Source organism: Grus americana, chromosome 15, assembly GCF_028858705.1.
Source record: "Grus americana isolate bGruAme1 chromosome 15, bGruAme1.mat, whole genome shotgun sequence".
In the NCBI taxonomy this organism is placed as follows: Eukaryota; Metazoa; Chordata; class Aves; order Gruiformes; family Gruidae; genus Grus; species Grus americana.
Window position 1 is genome coordinate 2,051,998 of NC_072866.1, and position 19,307 is coordinate 2,071,304.

General features: G+C 42.8%; 1 protein-coding gene across 1 annotated transcript in view; it reads right to left on the reverse strand.

The window, feature by feature from the left end:
• The window catches only part of DNAAF8 (dynein axonemal assembly factor 8), a 101,779-nt gene that overhangs the window by 30,176 nt on the left and 52,296 nt on the right, over positions 1 to 19,307 (reverse strand). Inside the window, exons 17-25 of the mRNA XM_054843237.1 lie at positions 17,504 to 17,610; positions 13,329 to 13,483; positions 11,843 to 11,990; positions 8,850 to 8,981; positions 7,218 to 7,412; positions 5,602 to 5,928; positions 3,980 to 4,042; positions 2,304 to 2,357; positions 27 to 196 (exon numbers count right to left, since the gene is read on the reverse strand). Coding sequence (XP_054699212.1) covers positions 27 to 196; positions 2,304 to 2,357; positions 3,980 to 4,042; positions 5,602 to 5,928; positions 7,218 to 7,412; positions 8,850 to 8,981; positions 11,843 to 11,990; positions 13,329 to 13,483; positions 17,504 to 17,610 — 1,351 coding nt within the window. The remainder of the gene's footprint in view (positions 1 to 26; positions 197 to 2,303; positions 2,358 to 3,979; positions 4,043 to 5,601; positions 5,929 to 7,217; positions 7,413 to 8,849; positions 8,982 to 11,842; positions 11,991 to 13,328; positions 13,484 to 17,503; positions 17,611 to 19,307) is intronic.

Genomic DNA, 19,307 nt, shown 5'->3' on the forward strand with positions numbered 1-19,307 from the left:
ACAGAGCTGCCAGTTTCTTAACCAACCTGTTTCACTTCAGAAGAAAGGAGTCCTAAGGCAATGTCTGGTTCCAGGTTTATGTGTTTCATCCCAACCACGCTGAATTTTTCTAGGTCTAGTTTTCGGAGGATCCTTGCAAGACTATGGCTCCAGGCACCAGGTTTGATCAGCAGCACTGTGCAAAGAATCTGGGCTCCTGTAACAAAGCACACTAGTGAAACCCAAAGCCGCTCCTAAAATCGGAGGTAAAACATACAGCAGTATTTGTTTCCTAGCCAGGACAGACATCTGTAGAAGAGGGTTATCTAAAAGCTGGCATGAAGTTCATAAAAATATGAACAAAAAAAGTCCATTAAAAAAACCCCTGAGCATATAGGATTTTTGTTTTGTTTGATTTTTAGTTTAAAAGTATATCTCAGAGTCTAGGCTTGTAGATTCCCCCCCCCCCCAAGAAATCTGCTCTGAGTCCAAAAGGTTTATGGGGCAGGTCTGTAGGATAAGACTTGATCCTTAATATATTACATATGAATGTTCTAAGTGGGATAAAATATTCCCTTTTACATTTTTCATGTGAACTGTAGTGATTATATGATATAATCCTTAAGACAGCTATTAAATTCTTATTCCTCCCAGTTTATCTCCTAGTGTTCTGTATCTCTGTTAGAGCTATGTTTCAGAGAGGCACTAACAAGCATGACAGGTCCCAATTAATGTTATAAACCTATTACGAATAGAATTGTGTTTACTAAAATTGAAATTTCAGCAAAAGCTTTTTGCTGCTGACAAAGCTCTCCCAGCAGAGCTGCCAGCCAGGTGCAGCACTCGGTGTGCTACGAGGAACAGAAAACAAAACAGACCAAGATAGTTTTGCTGTCTGATGACACAAAATGTATTAAAAGGCAGAAAATACCTAAATTTCATTTTTAAATGATAGCATTTTCAAATTATTAGTTTCGCTAATCTAAAGTACCTTGTTACTAGGAATATAGTTAAGATTTTGTCCTAATAACACCCTTTGAAGATTTATTGGCAACTGTAGTGTCAGAACCAGTCAGGCAGGCCCCATTAACTGCTGGTGCCTAACCATGTCAATCAGGGTGAAGCATGAGGTAACAGTACTGCAGGCTGCTAAAATTCATCCATGATTATCTGTTTGTGTACATAAAATGTCATTTTACATTTCCTGTACACTCCACTACTAATTATACAGATGTCGGTGCAACGAAGCGTCAACGATGCTACATATGATTTAATGCATACCATTGTTTTGAAATGGCAAGTAGCATGTTGCTGATTCATGACGGAGAAATATGGGTTCAAAAATAAAAAAGCAAGATTACTGCCCCCCAATTTGATAAGGAAACTTAACCCTTATTGTACAGGGAGCTCTCCTATTAAAGATCTGCTGTTTTCTTCACATCATTCTTGAACAGAAAGGTTTAAATGCCATAGCAACAGCCCGCAAGTGCAGGAAGAAGCTGCTCGGATCCACTCAGCTGCTCGCATGCAGAATGGCAATCTCGACTGTATACTGTTACATAAGCGTTCACTGTCCTCAAGATGTTTTACTCACCATCTGCTATGTTTCTGGGCAAACATTCTCATTCTTGTGGTATGTGAATCACTACATACTGCATATTTATGTACTTTAGACGCTTCAGGAGGGATTTGCCTTATGTCACTTTGCCATCTTGGTTTGGTCAAAGACAAGTGCTGAAAACAGGTGGAACACCTTGCCACCTAGAGTTGGTTTTCTCTCCTCGGTGATTATAAGTGACAACGGTTAGAGAAAATGCTGCTATCTATCAATGGAACTATCTCTATTGATGAGGACTTACCAGAGGCACCCACTTGGCAGCCCTTAAACATGCCTGATTTCCATCTTTAGTTCTGACTGCTCAGTGGCCTTTCCAGGTTTGCCCAAGTTGTCTGGTCTTTGTTATGTTTTTCCGCTTTGTAATATTTTTAGATCCCTTCCTCACAGCTAATGATTTTTTTTTTCCAAAAAAAAAATTATTACATAGGTTTTGATTTCATAGTGTAACTGTGAAAAATGCTGTTTATTTTATATACTATTTATATGCAATACTTTAGATACGTGCGTGGCTTAAGTGTAAACTCAAGAGAAGCAAATACCAGATTTCCTGGCATGCTTAAAAAAAGAGAGTGTATATCACTGCCTGCATTCAAGCCTAAGGAAAAAGCTGGTATAATCCTTTGCTTATTTTTGGCTGGTACATCTAGACAAGTCAGTTCCACAAAGTCCTTATCAAACCACATTTTTCCATTTGCTCTTCTCTCACCTGTTTGCAAGAAGGTAAACAGTGATTCTGCATGGCATCTCTGGCTCTGCCCCACTAAATAAGAAAAGCAGACAGGTTTGAGTAAGAGTTATGCATGTTCTGGGACAATAATTTGAGAATGCTGCCACCATCTTTACATAATGGAGCCAACATTGCTACATCACACCGGTATTTTAAAATGTTATACTGGGACATGCATGGCGTGATTTCAGGTCTATGGGGACACTCTGGGAGATGTCGTACTGGCCACTTCTCCCGTAAGTCCATTAGCATATACCAAAAAGGACTGTAAGTACTAAAGCGTGTTGATTCTTGGTTACCTTTTCTGTGTATTTCAGGATTGGCTAACGGTGGTTTTAAGCTACCTTTGTGCTCCCAATATTTCACAGTCAAGTTAGAAGCTGCCTTGTTTCGGGTGTAAGTCCCAGAAGCTCGGGTGTTTTGTTTAATGTCCTCTCTCACGCCCTTGGAAGCAGAGCGCTGTGTATTCTGACTACACACCTACCAAGCCCAGATCTGGGGTTTGGTCCTTTCCTCAGCTCTGCTGATAAAAGCTCACTGACATTCCCCAAGCAGCCAGGAATGGTCGCTTTGTAAGAGCAGTGGTTCTTCATAAAAGCAGAGCAGTGTAAAAGGAGTCTGGTATAAGTGAGTCAGCGCTTATGACAAAAGCCTGTTTAAAAATGTTTCATTCAATCTAACGTAAAACCTGCGGTGACACGGAGAGGGAAGGAAAATTTAAGGTACTTCAAGGCACACATGAATTGAGAAGTTATCTAGGACTGGGGTGAAATGAAGAGAAGCTTGCATCAGATTGAGAAAGGACTTCCTTTGCCAGTAATTGGCAAGTTTAACCAGTGTGACGTGCAACGTAAACAACAGAAAACTAAAATCTGTTCATCAAAACAAGATCATTACCATTCTTTTCTGTTTATTCCTGTCTGAAATCCATGTATTTCTATTTCCCAGAGCAATGTATCTGGAAGGTACCTAGCCAAAGTGTTCTTTTCTTTCAGTGAGACCTTTTTCTCCTCCCACACGTCTGTCTTTTATTTTGCTGGAATAGTAAGAGTACATGTAGAAGGTGGAATCAGCTCCAAGGTCCTTGCCTCGTAACTTTTTAGCTCACATCCTCACAGTACCAATTTTTCATTAGTATTGAGGTTATTTGAAAGAACTTCTAGGATCTGAGAATGCGTGGTGACCTGGGTGGCACTGTAATGCAAAGAACAGAGGCCCTGTCTGAGACTTAGGAAATGTGCATTCTGCTCCGATTTCTGTCACTCAGTTATTGGGCAATAGTAATCAATACGTTTCACCTCTCTAGGCTTCAGTCACCCCCTCTGTAAAACATAACGAAACTCAGAGATGGCACTAATTACTCTTCCAGCCTACTTTCCACACCAGCCCTAGATAGGTCATCCAGGCATGCACAGAAGAACTGTGTAGGAGAAGGTGATCTGCCAATACCACCACCTTCCCCCAGTACCAAGCAGACCCATTTGGCCTTTTCTTCCTAATTCCTGGGATGATGATGTCCAACCAAAGGTTTACTAATCCCATTTTGATGACTCTGACAGAGGACATAGAGTTACAGGGTTTTTTTAATCTATTTTAAGAGTATAAAATTATTTGTTTTTATCCAAGAGGCAACTGGTGCATACTTCTGGTCTTACCTTCAGCCCTGGACCTCTTGCCAGGTGGTGGCAGGTATTTCATAGCAGGGCAGTGTTCTCCATCTGAGAAAAGAAGGAAATGTATTTTTATGGATTCACAGGGACCTTCACTGCTGGGGGGGGGGGGGGGGGCAGGGGGGTGACAAAGACCCCTCTGTTCCTCCCACAACAACAAAAACAAGAGGAAAATGTGTAATGACCTCATAAGAGAGATAGTGCGGGATGCTGAAGTCATGCTTCAGCTATGCACCTCTGTTCTTGAGAACGGCTTTGGTGGGAAAGGCTGGCATTGTGATTACATCCCACCTCAATAAACTGATCTCACACTTCCGCTTTTCTCTTATCCTGCCTTTTGGTCTCAAGATAACTTCAATGAAGGGCAGTAATGCATGAATTCTTATGCCTTTATACACTAATTTGGGATGTCTGATGCTTTCTTTTTTGAAGGCTGTCTCTTCTTGCTCTCCAACCTCACATAAACCACCCAGGTAGTTCACTGTCAAATCTAACTTTTTGTGAGACAAGAATGAGTATCTTTTTCCTGACACCATCACATTTTTTTCTTTCTATTGAGTAAAGCCAATTTGTTACTCCGCACTACATAAGCACTGTGTGTTTGACACAAGCATCTAAGTTTGTGTTGACAACAAAGGACCTTTCTTCCCCACAAAAGGATAGAGGAAGAGCTATAAATTAAAAAGCATGAATGCACTTCTGGAACTGCGTCACTCCTCCTCAGTTGATACATGGTGTTACCACAATCTTGATTTATCTCTGTTTCTGAATAATCAGAAATTGTCAGGCTCAGAACGGTTTAACTTTAGGTGTGAGGAGTCAGGCTTCCCCAAGGACAGAGGTGATACACCAATATATTTGACATTAGAAGAAAACAGTGAGAGCTCATGCTCTGCTGCTCCAAAGCACCCAATATCAATAACACCACAGTCTGCACAGTGATTTAGTTTAAGGAGGCGTGGCTATACATTTCTTGCTACAGGAGGAAACTAGCAGGTTTACTATGCTGAAAGATCAATGCTAGCATATATCACTGAAGTCTGAGAAGCTTTTGACAGCAAAGGTCTCCGTTCCTCATGAGCTGTTCATTCTCTTCCAGGACAAAAAGAAATTCTCAAGAAATCTGCTTTCTTCAGCTCTTGCAGATCTGTAGTACCTTTGTCTCCCTGAGTACAGGGCAAGGCCGGGGCATCTAGCCTCAACAAGTTAGGCACTGCAATTAGGTGCCCACATTTAGGTGGGATAGATCTCGGCCTCTGTTTCTCAGTTTCTCTTATATGCAGAGACAAAATGCATAGTATTATTTAATGGTCCTGCCAACTGCTGTAATATCTATTTAATATTTATGGAGTACCTTGAGATCTTCAGAAAGGGAACCAGGCTGTGTGCAGCCACATGAAATTAAAAGGCCAGTGTGTAGATGACCTCCACTGGCTCCTGCTGATTTAATATCCCTCATTGTTATTCAGCCACGCATAGACTTTAACCCCAAATTATTAAGTTTTTCTCTGTCTTAGAAAAACCCATAGCAATGGATTCCTTTGTCCAAGTTCAATAAATTCCCAAACACTCTCAAGGACGTTATAAGCAGTAAAAACATGTCCTACCAGTCACAAAATCTGTCTCTGTGAAGAAGAGGACTGCTTGTCTGAATGTCACCTCTGGGGTCAAGGCCATTACTGTCTGTAGAAGACCATCACTTTTGTTTAGCTTCTCCCTGCATCGTGTTAATCTCTTCAATGCATCTGCAAGAACTTTGAAGGCATTGATCCGCCGTAATGCACACACAAGGACTGGATTTGACATTAGTGTATCAAGGCTTCTTTGCCAGGAAGCCTCTCCAACCTCAAAAGGTGTTATCTCTCTGGCCTGACGTCGAGTGAGATGGGGCAACCACTTGAGTCCTAGGAGCTCAAATCCCGAATCGGGTCCTTCTGCAAGTCAAGAGAAATCTGTTTAGCATCAGTTGACAGCATGTGTTTCATAGAAGCTGTGTTTTCTTTTGGAGACAAGTGTTCTAAATTCACATTGATTTTTTTACTAGACAACAAGTTCTAAAGCTGCTTTGACTTCGCCCCCTGTTGTATCCAAAATGGACTGTAATATAGATATAGAAATATACTGGGAAAAAACCACAAGATACAAATGCTAGGAAATTACATTACTGTGAAAACAAAAAAATGGGCTATCTGGGAAATCAACAGGGAGCCACAGAGAACAAGTGTCATGATTTGATTAGAGAACACAGCTAATGGAGAAGAGTTGAAAGGGAAATACTGAGAATACACTGATAACAACGTGGTTTGACACAGTATAACCCATCACTATAGATCCTTTACCACCTCTCACAACATTCCATTTTAAGCTATATTCATTATAGTAATAAACTACAATTTAATGCTGTCTTGTCTCTAAAGCAGCTTAAACGTTGTTGTGTTTGTAAAGTGGTCTTACTTCCAATGTAGCAAGATATTCAGGGACTGAGTCCATGAATGCACGCTGCTGGAAGTTTCTGTCAGCTAGAATCTCCTCCTCGCCTACCATGATACAGAACTTACTCCATAGTATTGTTTCAAGAAAGTAGGAAATAACATAGTACAAGTCAGGGCGCCAGACTTCTGTCCTTTGCTAGTACATTTCCTGCATTATTACACTTCGATGCAATCTGTATCATGAAATTATATAAAGTCATCATCCTGCTTAGCACTTGACAGCACTCTTCATGCATTTGCAAGCAGTTAACATGGGGGATAGTGTCATTATTCCTCCCCTGTGCAGGAGGAAATGAAGCATGAAGCGGTGAAGTCTCTTGCTTCTGATCACAAAGGATGTCAGTGGACAGAATAGTTTGTGACTTCTGAATTCCTGTTGCTGTGCCCCAAATACACAGCTGCTTTATCTCCCAGTACTCAGGGAGAGACACAATGCTCTGGATTACATAAAAGGCTTAGTAAGCCTAAGCACAGCTTTGAACTAATTTGAAACTCTCTGAGGAAAATTATGCCCACCTGAGCTGTTTGCAATATGAAAAGTGGCCTTGCCCATGACTAACTAGCCATGAGAAACTCCTCAGTTCTTCAGGCAGGTAAGCAAACAAACCTGTCCTCCTTCCTGAGGCCCCTTACACCACATTTTTCATAATGTTCCTGCTGTTGTAAAAATAGCTAGACAGTGTAAACTTTCCTGACCCACTTCTGCTGCCTTCCCCAAGAACTGCGATCACCTGCACTCTGATCTTGGTTATTGTCCCCAGGAAGAAGGATCTGGCGAAGGAGCTCTCCAGCACTCTTCATAGCATCCATTCCAACCAGCGTCAGCATGACAACTTGCTCCATTTCAGGATCAGAGGCATAAGTTTGATTGCGGAAAAGATCCAGAGGAATGTTACGGGAGTCTGGCACTGCACTGAGGTTTCCTCCTACCCAGGGAGATGATCAAAAGCAAATCTCAAATCTTTTTTAGTGTGAAGGAATTGACTAATTCTCAGCTAAGCAGACAAAGGCCAGTGCCTCACTGTGATACTGCTCCTCATGCTGCAGCTCAGCATGGCCAGAAAAAGAATCACGCATGAGGAGCAGTATCACAGCAAACATTTACTAATTAGTCACACTCCTTAACTGGAATTACTTTTTGTCATGTAAAGCAAATATATTCAATCCTAATTTTGATATCCTTATTCACACCATTAAGCAGAGTTGGTAGATCTATACCAAAATGATTTAAGGCATCAATTTCAGATTGATAACTAACGACTGACTTCACATTAAATTGATACTGCATTTTGCTTTCTGGGAGATTACACAGCATACAAATGAGGGCTAAATAGGTGACTGTTAGAATACCATGCATATATCCACCATCCTACTGGGAACTGTATAGCCTGCAGAAGCCCTGGCCCATCAGAAATCTATGTTTGATTCCATGCTGTTTCACTACATGATTATTTAAGCAATGATATAAATTAACATTTACTTAGTTATTCCTACACCTTAACATTTCATACTGCTACAAAATGGTGAACGACATGCACTTTATTATCATTTTTCCTTATGATTTAGTGTGAATTTGGTTTTGGAGAGCAATGTTCTTCAATTAAAAATCCTGATACCCAACATTTAAAATAAATTAAGTAAAACTATATTAATCGGCTGAATACATAAGAAAACGCTACCTGTAATTAGTAAAATAAACACATGATTACCATGACCTCCAAGTGTACAGAACTAGTAGGTTTAAGACTCTCCTACCTATTTGAGTCATAGATTTATAAGAGAAAACACGTTTACTTGCTTTTTCAAGTCCTATCAATTTCCCAGCTTTGAATGAATGAGTTACTGAAGTGAATTCAACTGTATAAACCAAAATTAAGAACATTTGAGTAAAGTGAAATGAAAAAGTGCCTTCTCTGCACCTACAGAAGAAACTACAGCTGCCAACATTTATCACTTCAGCAAATTCTGGTTTTACATGCTTAACCACCAATTTCTCTCTTTAATATTTTGACTTCTCTTGAAACTATGGCAATAAATACATATTGATTGGATATTAATCTTTTAATTATGGTAGGTTTAAGGCTTAATTCGTTGTTATCACGTCACATTTAAATAATTTATTTTTCCATATATTTTTTAATTTACTTTAAAGAAAAGGTATTTCCATTTCATTTTTCTATTAGTTCTTCCATTCATTACCCGGCAACAGAAGACATCCAATGTGAGTTACTATGACTGATGGACAGCAGAACTCTGAGTCGTTATAGACAAGAAGCATATTCCTAATGTTCTTATTCAGGAAAATCCCCTAATGAGGTTGTCAGACTTTATAAAAGGCAGAGCAGTACATTTCTTTGACCTACCCAGTGTCTGCAGCAAGGTCTCGGTGTAAGGAGCCATGTGAAAACACTCGGAGGGGTCCAGCCCAGCAGCAGCAGGCAGGCTGCTCTGCCTGTTGCCAAGGAGGCCTTGCTTTGCCAGTTCATCCATCAGCCCTATGCACGCAACAAAAGAAAAGGAATACAGAGCTCTGTGATGCAGTCTGAGATGAAAATACTCCTCTTATCAAATGTTTTGATTCATTTGACCACAGTTCCGTTAGAGACGTTAATGTTGGTCATGCTGAGCTTACCTAAGAGACATGAAATGCAGCTCAATCATTCCTTCGCCCCCAAATCATATTCACTTCCAGTGGGGCAAGTGGCTGCTGAAAATCGAGGCTTGGCCACAGCTTTCTCTGAAGACACCTCTGCTTTGTGACCAGCACCCCTGCTGTTTCTATTACCTTCTAACTCCTGCTGTGAAGTGAAACGCGGAATGTATGCATAGAGGATGCTACATAGCTCTTAGATTATAAGAAGTGTCCTAAATAAGTTGGCGTCCACAAGGAAGAGAACTCACAAATCCTGAGTCCAGTGCTCGATGCAGGCCCTCAAAGTGAGCAGCAAGGCCAGCGTCCTGCATCCTACACAGCACCATGTGGCCACAGAGGCATTGCTAGGATTACAGACCTGAACAGAAACATCATGTTCTGCTCATGTAACTCCCAGTCTGGAAAACAGTCAATTCCATGCCACTTTTACAGATACTAAGTGCTTGAAACTACCAATCTCTCAGTTCCTGTCCTTCCTCCAAAAGGCTGGGCTATGCACAGGCAATGCACGAAGGTACACAGTACAGTACACGTCCACAACAATCGGTTCAGCCTTCTGTAATAATATTTCAGACCACACTTTTAAAGGCTTGTTATTTTTTAAATTACTTTGTATACATTTGATTGCTTTCTACCATACAAGCCTGTCAAAAACTTACTGTAGTGTAGCATGGGAAATGGATTATTAGCGCTAGAGGCTGATGGCAAACCTCAGACGTCAAATGTGGCACTGACAAGAGATCTGAGCTTGTACCACTGACAATCACCTATTTGCTTTTCAAAATTCAGGTGGCATGGGTAACTAAAAACCGTGCCATCACTGCCACAGCAGCATTACCTGCTGTTTATTCAAACTCAACACATGACAAAAAGTAAACTTGGACAAAAATGTATGGTGTTTGATCCTCAAGATGGAGGCTCGTTACCCAAAGACACCTATCTATCTTCTCTGTTTCAGGAATGATTGATGAATTTTTCCTTGCTTTCAAAATTGAACAGTGTTCAAGACCTTGAAGGGGTAACTGCTTTTCAGGGGTATTGATTACAAACGCAAAATTTCTTAGTGCAGTATTTACCCTACTCAAATCCTCGTGCTATTCTATACCTCCCAGAGGCCACATCAAAGCCTATGTGGCAAGAATGTCAGCTTCCCCTCTCCAGGGCTCCAGCATACAGAATAAGGATTCTCTCTGGATCAATTCTGAAGCAACCACAGAACACACGGAAAGAGGCATTTACAAAATCTGTCTACAAACAATGGGGAAAAACCCTTGGAGTTCTCTACGACGAGGGAAAACATTTTACCCTTCCGGAACAGCCTTTGTTCTGGTGCCCACCTATATATTTCTAGTGGAAATTTCCCTGTGCAAAACATGAACACTGTAAACATAATCTGTGGCACTCTGTGAGAAAAGCAGCAGAAACTGTAGTTCTTTAATGAGCAACTTTCCTTGGGTCTACAGGCAGCAGGTGACACAGTGCTGTAATTAGTCTGCCATGATTAATCCACTGTGTCTGTACATGTTTTCAGAACATTCTGTGATAGTCTCGGGAGAAAAAGCAGAAGACTTTTTGAATTGTCTTTTTTTTCCCCCCCAAACCTCTAAATGTTCTTTTCTATTGTGGATAGATTAAAGGAAGCAATCGGGCAGTGGATGAATGTCTCCATCACAAGCTATTTGCGGTGGTGTTAATGGAAGGGTCAGCAACAGTGATCCTCTTCTCTTGGCAGTGGTGTCTGAAGTGGAGATTGCAGGAAAACAAATGCAGGAACGGACTGTCCTGCTGCAGTCAACATGCCCACTGCTAGATCAGGAAGAAGCAGGCGGGGCAGGTTCTTTGTTCCCTACTGATCACTGCTGTGGCCTGTCATCTTCCTCACTTGAGACCAATGTCAGCTCATCATTAAGAAAAACAAATAACACTTTTCCTGAACCAGAGCCTCAGAATAGAGTCTGACTCAAGTAGAAGATCTGGGGCAGCAACTTGCCTGGTTTTTGGCAGTCCCTACATATAAAATGAGATACAGTTCAGATGCTTGGAAGACACAAGGATGCAGAACTCTGGGCCAAGGTTAATAGGATCAGACGCTATCCTATCCAGATGATATCCATACATATTTTTTGCTACCCTACCTCTCTGTGCAAGAATACCTAAGACGAGGTTACTGAGATGGCCCATTATGGAGGTGTACAGTGGGAAGCCAAGAGATAAGGCTCACAAATTCAAACAGAGGAGGTTCCAACCTGACATAAAGGAAAAACATTTCCTCATAAGGATGGTCAAGCATTGGAACAAAGGCCCAGAGAAGTGGGGGAATCTCTGTCCTTGCAGCTTTTTGAAACCTGACTGAAAAAAGCCCTGAGCATCCTGGTCTGAATTCATCACGGATGCTGCATTGAGCAGGACGTTGGATAACAGATCCTCTGAGATCCCTTCCAACGTGAATTACTCTGTGATTCTAAGTTCAAGAGGACTCCAGTGCTAAAGATCAAACAACTGACAAAGATCAATCTGCTCTGTTGGATATGTAGTAGTGACTGATTTACACGTTGGTCTGGAGATACGTAGAGCAAAACTATCAGGCCCTGATGTAAATATTCCCTGCAATGTAACAGCTGTGGTTAGACTGTTAATGTTTAGCTCACACACACTGAAACGCAAACCTCCTTTTCCGAGATTGTTGAGCAGTGAAAGCATTACCATTTACCAATGCAGGAACGTGATGACTAGCATTCTCCTTTCTCAGCAACAAAATGAGACAGTGCATACGTGGTTCAGCAGAGAGCTCCCCTCTTACAGAACTAGTATCAGGTGAACTTGAAATCTTGCTAGGGCAAAATACAGCAATCTGAAATAAAGAGGGCTAGATTAGACTACTAAATCCAGATGTAATCGCGACAGGACTCAAGCAAATAGTTAAGTTACGATGGCATAACAAGATACAGCACACCAGCTGAGCCATAGTAACTTCCTATAACTGGGCGTTCATGTGTCATCTATTCATGAGATGGAGAATCTCAATTTAAACCTCAGGGAAGAGGCTTAACAATAATGTTAACCCTGCAACTGGGCTGGACCAAAAGCACAACAATTATAACTCAGCTGATATGTAGTACCATCCTAAGTCACTCATGTAAAAATGATCTTGAGTCCCAAACAAAGGGATGATTTTTCAGAAATGTTTAGCTCCAAACAGCACATTGAAGCAATAGCTGTTAACTGCTTAAATGGCCATTTAGGAGTATGCTCCAAACATTTGGCTATTTGGGCTATAGCATTGCATAAATAAGTTATGCTGCTTCTACAAAATTTTATGGGCAGGGAAAGTATTGATCACAGAACAAGCAGAAAATAGGGACTTTGTAGACAGTTTAATTTGCAAAATGATGTATTTCCTGATGGACATAGCGAACAACCCTAAGCATGATAATTTAAAGTAAGGAGTCCACTCCTTTGTAAGAGAAAGTGTCATGATTCCTGGGTGATTTATCGAGTAAGAAGTGCAGAACCGGACTTCTTGCATATGTTAAGTTTGACTGAAATCTTGCATTTATGATTATTGGTGTTTCCTTAGGCTGACTTGTCAAAATGCCAACTGCACTCTAACTCAAATCTAACATCATGACAGGGCTTCAGAGAAAAAGAAAAAAGTTATTTTTGACAATAGGAAAGCTCTTTTTACAACCCCTCTGGAATGCATTAAACTAGAGAACTTCATGCTGAAAGGCCATAAGCAATCCCAGAGGGACTGCAAAGTACGTAATCAAACATCAGTCTGTTAGATGAAAACTATTCTCCTGAATACACGTTTGCAGATCAGAAATTGTTATTTTGGTTTATTGGGGCTACTGCCTGCTCAGGCTTATTTTGAAATCAATGGTTGAATTCATGTTTGCCTTAGTAGAAGGAGGCCCAATTATGAATTTATACTTCTGTTCTCAGTGAGAGGCTGAGGCCTGGTGGAATTTTCCTCCTAAAGAAGAAAACAGCACTGAAAGCAACCAGAGTACCACTCACAGGAATACAGAGAACATGAGTGCTGGCTAGCTAGTAAAGAGAGAACAAATGTCCTTGAGAACACTTACTAGAGGAGTGTTGGCTCACACCTCCATAAGCGCACAGCATAATGTTTCAGAACAACTGGTAACCCAAGGTATACAACTGAGCTGTGCTTTCTGTCCAGTACCTGACTTGTTGTCATGCTCAGCACAATGCCTTGCTTGGGTGAAAGCTGCAGCTGTCTGATTCCTTGAAGAACAAATCCCCGATGAGTACAGACCGAAATCACATTACCGTATGCACGAGGAGATACTACAGGTGACACCATCAAAATGATGTCCCCTAGATCAAAAAGAAGGTAAGAAAAGCAGCATATTATTTTCACAGAAGCAGTGCTATCAATGCAAGGCAACTCTCACAGTGGCTAGTTCCAACTTGAAGCGCATCCCAAATGGTGACACTGTATTTTACGGATTATTTGCTCTATCCAGCTCATAATGACTGCATTTGGAGGCCCACCTAGAAAAAAAAAGCTTATGGCATCATCAGTAATATCTTTATGAATCATCTGCCCTAGATAGTCTGTCTCATCAGGCCTATCTAGCTATCTATGAGCCGTTCATCTATCTTTGACGTATCTGTACTCTCAGTTCAGGTGCTAGCTGCGCGTCAGCTCCCGTCAGGCTGTGTTTGAGCTGCTACCCTTACAGCTGGCAATCCAACAGCCATTCGCTCCCTCAGGGGCTAAGGACCTGATAAATCTGGCCACATCGATGGGTAATTAAATAAGGCCAAGACCAACTGGCAATTTGTCCACTGTAAAGCGCATGAAGCAACCCCAGCCATTCATCTCTGCTATTTTTGGTGGTCCTAGCTTATAGCTAGCTTCTACAATCTCATTCAGCACTACCTTCTGCTTCCTCTTGTCCCTTCTTTAGTAATGTCTTTAACCTTCATCCCAGACCTTGCCTTGTGGCACAGGCTCTTGAATCTTTGTACCAGCCTGGGAGCATGACCTCACCTCACTCTTTGGTTTGGTACCATCTGTGGCTTCATAGGTTCCTGTCCTTGGTCTTCATGATAATGGCACCAGCCTACTCTCTCCTACCTGATCCTCATCCACTAGGTCTGACTGCTCGTGCTCTCCTTGTATCCCTCATCGCAGTAGATAAGGTTGTAGAAGCAACTGAAATTTACAGTGGGTTTGAATCTTGGGTTTTTAGATTCCTCTTTTCTAAGTTGAAACCCAAGCTCACTGCCAACAGGGTGGCAACACATGCTATGAGCAAGCTCAGGAGAAAAAGCCTACAAGATCTCCTGAGCAATGTCTAAGCCCTAGCTTAGATACAACAGGACAAGCCATCCAGAGAGACTTGGACAGGCTGGAGAGGTGGGCCTGCGTGAACCACATGAACTTCAACAAGGCCAAGTGCAAGGTCCTGCACGTGGGTCAGGGCAATTCCAAGCACAACTACAGGCTGCACAGAGAATGGATGGAGAGCAGCCCTGAGGAGAAGGATGTGGGGGTGTTGGAGGATAAAAAGGCTGGACATGAGCCGGCAATGTGTGCTTGCAGCCCAGAAAGCCAACTGTGTCCTGGGCTGCATCACCAGCAGGTCAAAGGAGGGGACTCTGCCCCTCTACTCCGCTCGGGTGAGACCCCCCTGCAGTACTGCGTCCAGCTCGGGGGCCCCCAGCACAAGAAGGACATGGAGCTGTTGGAGAGAGTCCAGAGGAGGCCACGGAGATGATCCGAGAGCTGGAGCACCTCTGCTATGGAGACAGGCTGAGAGAGTTGGGGTTGCTCAGCCTGGAGAAGAGAAGGCTCCAGGGAGACCTTAGAGCCCCTTCCAGTCCCTGAAGGGGCTACAGGAAAGCTGGAGAGGGACTGGTGACAAGGGCAGGGAGTGACAGGACAAGGGGGAATGGCCTGAAGCTAGAGGAAGGGAGATTGAGATGAGATGTGAGGCAGAAATTCTTCCCTGTAAGGGTGCTGAGGCCCTGGCACAGGGTGCCCAGAGAAGCTGTGGCTGCCCCTGGCTCCCTGGCAGTGTTCAAGGCCAGGCTGGATGGGGCTTTGGGCAACCTGGGCTAGTGGAGGGTGTCCCTGCCCATGGCAGGGGGTTGGGACTGGATGGGCTGTGAGGTCCCTTCCAACCCAAACCATTCTATGATTCTATGAAGCTCAAGATCTTTCCCTGAAGCCTCTGACCTACCTGAGGTCTTTGCTTTTTTCTAATCTTATCTTGGGTCTCTGCTTTTACCATCACCTTCATTATTATACTGTCCTAGTCCTAACATCACTTCATTCTGTACACAACGTACATGCAGATCTCTATAACCTGCCAAGAAAGAGCTCTGAACACAAATCCTTAGTATCACTTCTACATGGGTTTCCTTTACACTGCCCTGTCAATTTCTCCTAGCTCTAACTGAATGATATAATGGGGTTGGAAGTATTTTAGTCTCTGTGTCCCAATTACACTTGTTTTGGGGGGTAGGACTATTAGCAGGGAATGTTTCTTTTGGTTCTAGACTTTGTGACATGGGTATCTGTCCCCCCAAGAATCTGACCAAGGCTCAGCCTGGTAGTTCAAAGCAATGGCAACAAAACAAGGGAAAGCCTTTTTTATTACTAAGGATGGGACAGGCAGCGTGTTTCTTTACTTAAACTTTCTATTTGGCTTTATGGATTTAATTTTGCAGGCTTTGAGCCAGACTGACGATAGTGCCACATTCATTTTATGTGGTGTCAAAATTTAGGGTTGCAGCTGGTAAGATGTTGGTTCCTCTCTAGTTGATTTTTCATATACACATATCCCAAATCAACAAGAATACCTGCTAGGGTCAGTAAAACTTTGATTACTGAGAGGGGGCAGATATAGGTGGTGGGAGCAGCAGTATGTTTGTTCTGCATGCTCTGCATGGATCTATCTTCCTGTCTCCAAGAGAAGCTACTGGAGACCTGAGGGAAGGAGTCGGTGAATGTTTCCTTTCCCTAAAACCCCATAGGGTGTCTGCTCCCAGACCAAGTTTTCAGCTTCTCTTCTAAGAGTCATGGTACAGTTATCTATCTGAGGAGCAAAGCTTGAAAGTGACTTCCTGAGCCCAAATACAGATGGAACGTGGTGTGGTGTAACTCAGCAGCCCACATCAAATGTGAATCATTAATGGCCATAAAAGGAAGGGGAGGCAGAAAATGTGACTCATTCCATCAGCAGCAACCAGCTGCCATCAATACCAATCCCAAATAACACAGAGCCAATGGCTGTCTGCCAAGCTACTTGAGTTACATGCCCAGTTATACAAAAGAGTGTATCTCAAAGGTGAGACTTTCTTTTTTTCCCTTTTCCCTTCTCCATTTTCTTTCTGTCACTTTCCCCTTCTTTCATCTTCTTGGCTTATGCTTTCATCCTTTTCTCATACCTTCTTTCCGTTGGCAACATAATTTTCTGTGCCTTCTTTCTATGTCTGTACAATTCCGCTTTCCTTCTGCCATCTTCTGCCCAACAGCTGCTGAGTTTCCACACCCCCCCCCCCCCCCCCCCCGGGAAACTCCTCAATTGTGGGAACAGAAACTAATGCTCTAATAGCATGGTCTAAAAATCACTTGCGCCTGAGATCTGCTGTGCCAGGCCCCGCTACAGAAGATTGTCAGCACGTGGGCCTGCTACAGCAGACACCCCTATACCACGCAGATCCTTCTTAGCCAGTTAGAAAGCTGCACGCCTTGGCAGCTTTCCCTTGAACATAGCTTGCTGCTAGGTCTGAATTCGGGAGCTGGAAGACTACTCCTACAAAGGGAAAAGGGGGATTTGGGTGGGACCAGGTGATAGCCAGTTAATATTAGCCCCATGAAGTGCTTTCCTTTCTGATTGCACGGACAGTCCTGCCCTGAATGAAGTCTTAACCATGTCATACCCACAATGATTCTATTCAACTCTTCACCAGTAGAGGTAGATGATCTCTAATCAGATAAACATGCAGTTTAAGGACACTGTCAGGTCTTCACGTGACTATTTCTTTGATGAAAGAAATATGTGCACCCCTATGTGCAGAGATTTCCTGTGGAATTTTTTTTCTTTTTTTACCCTTCAGTGAAATCTAAGCAGCCTACAGGACTCTAGCAGCTACTCCCATGAGGAGGATGAGGTGATAACAACTCTCCTCTCACTTCATTTTAGGCAACAGTGTTTCACTAGAAATTCATTCCTGGCTCTAGAACTGGCCAGGTCACAGCACTGAGCAATCCAGGGAGGCAGAATTTCCTGAAACAGGTGGGCTGGAGTAAGGTAATATGTGAAATAAGGTAATAAGTGAAGGAGAAGCATAAAACCTCAAGATTCATTTCCTAGCACTGACCTTTGGTAGTTGAGACAAGCATCGCTGGAGGTCGAGGCAGCACCATGCCCTGGAGATCAACCTTATCTTCATCTGCTTCTGCCCCAGTTGATGAAGGACTCTGAGAGCTAAAGAAAAACAACAAATATTAAAAGCTGTTATGCCAGGTTCTGACTCAAATCTGCTTTCTGCAACAAAGCCAGGACCACAGAAGCTTCTCTGGTAAAACAGCCTTACTGGAAAAGCCATTTCAATCCCTCGTCTATGACATGAGCTGCATCAAGGTCTCTCTGACTGAGCATCTTCTTATATTACTCCTCCCAAGGCTCTCTGTGTTCAATCAAAAGTAGCTAACACAAAGTAGCCAACTTGGCAAGGAAATCTGGGAGTCAAGAAGCACGTCAGGCTGTATTACCAGAGCTTTTCCTACCCACAGATACATCGTAGTTGCTACTCACTTTTGGTTCTCTAGCTAGAGTTTAACCAGTTTTAAAGGTTCACGTTGGGCAACAAGCACAATCAAATCTGGCAGAGAGGTTCATGGCAGTGAAACCTCTACAACATTCCTGCATACCCAAAAGGACGAAATCACGGGCACAGTGAACATAAGGTGTGGTTCTGACAGCCAGGGACTGACAGCAATGCAAAAGCTGCAGCCTGTGAAACAGTTTGGCTAGGTCTGTGAAGTGCATGCTGCGCAGGCAAACCTGCCTGCCCCATCCCCTGCTACCACTGAGCTGGCTGGAATACATCCTGCTTCTTCACTCACAGGAGACCACGGCATTTGTAAGCATAATCTGAAAACTGCAATCCAAGTTGCAGTTTGTATTCTTGTTTCCCAATGGACCAAATTACCAGCATTAGGAGAAAGACAAGTGCATTATTTAGAACGTAGCGCTGCTCTGGACTGGCTAAACTATACCAGAGGAGCAGAATTTGTCATCTTTGTAAGAAGAAAAAAAGTATCTCTGAGGAAAATAAACAAATAAATAAAGAGAATTAAACTTTGCGAAACTGATTTTTTCCAAATCTTAAAAGTAAAAATGATGAGAGTCACTGTTCATGGCCAAGCAGAATATGAACTCTGACATACAGTCCCTCCATGAGCATCAGATTAATTCTACATGGGTGCACTTTGCCATGCTGCAGAAAGCATCAACTGAGATTATCTCACCCCCAGCCTGCTGTCACCGACAGTGTCCACCCAGCACCCAGGATCAGAAGGGATCTTTAAAAATCTGTCCCAAACTCGCAGGTGCAGGCCCCTGTCTAAGCCTTCTGCAGGGGAGTTTCACCACAGCATCATTTATTCAGTTCAGTGATATTAAGCGGAGATCCCCAGGGCCTGAAAACCCCAGTGTAGAGGCTAGCATCCTATGTGGTTACACAGGTCTGTGTGACAAGCACGACAGCCAGGGAAAGGAGATACGTAGTTTGATATTCTCCCAGTTGGTGGAAATTCCTTGAAGCCCTAAGCCAAATTTTTTGATAAAGCACTGTAAACCAAATGCTTCAAGTCACAGATCTACTTATGCTTGGAACAACCACAGGGGTGCCTTTCAGCAGCCAAAAGACAAGTGCCTCTTTTCTTGCCTCTGCAGGCCAGTCTACGCCAATCCTCCAGAGGAAAGTGACCTCTGAGTGCAGCAGAGCCCTTCATTTACACGCACAGGATTAAAAGTGGTTTGAGTCTCTGCCCAGGAAGTTGCAAGATTGTCAGGAAGGGAAGTGATTGTTTTGTGCTGTAGAAAGTACTCATCTTCATCAAGGAAAAGCTGCAGAGAAGTTTGGGAACAGTGTGCTGGGAAGGAGTGCAAGAGTCCAG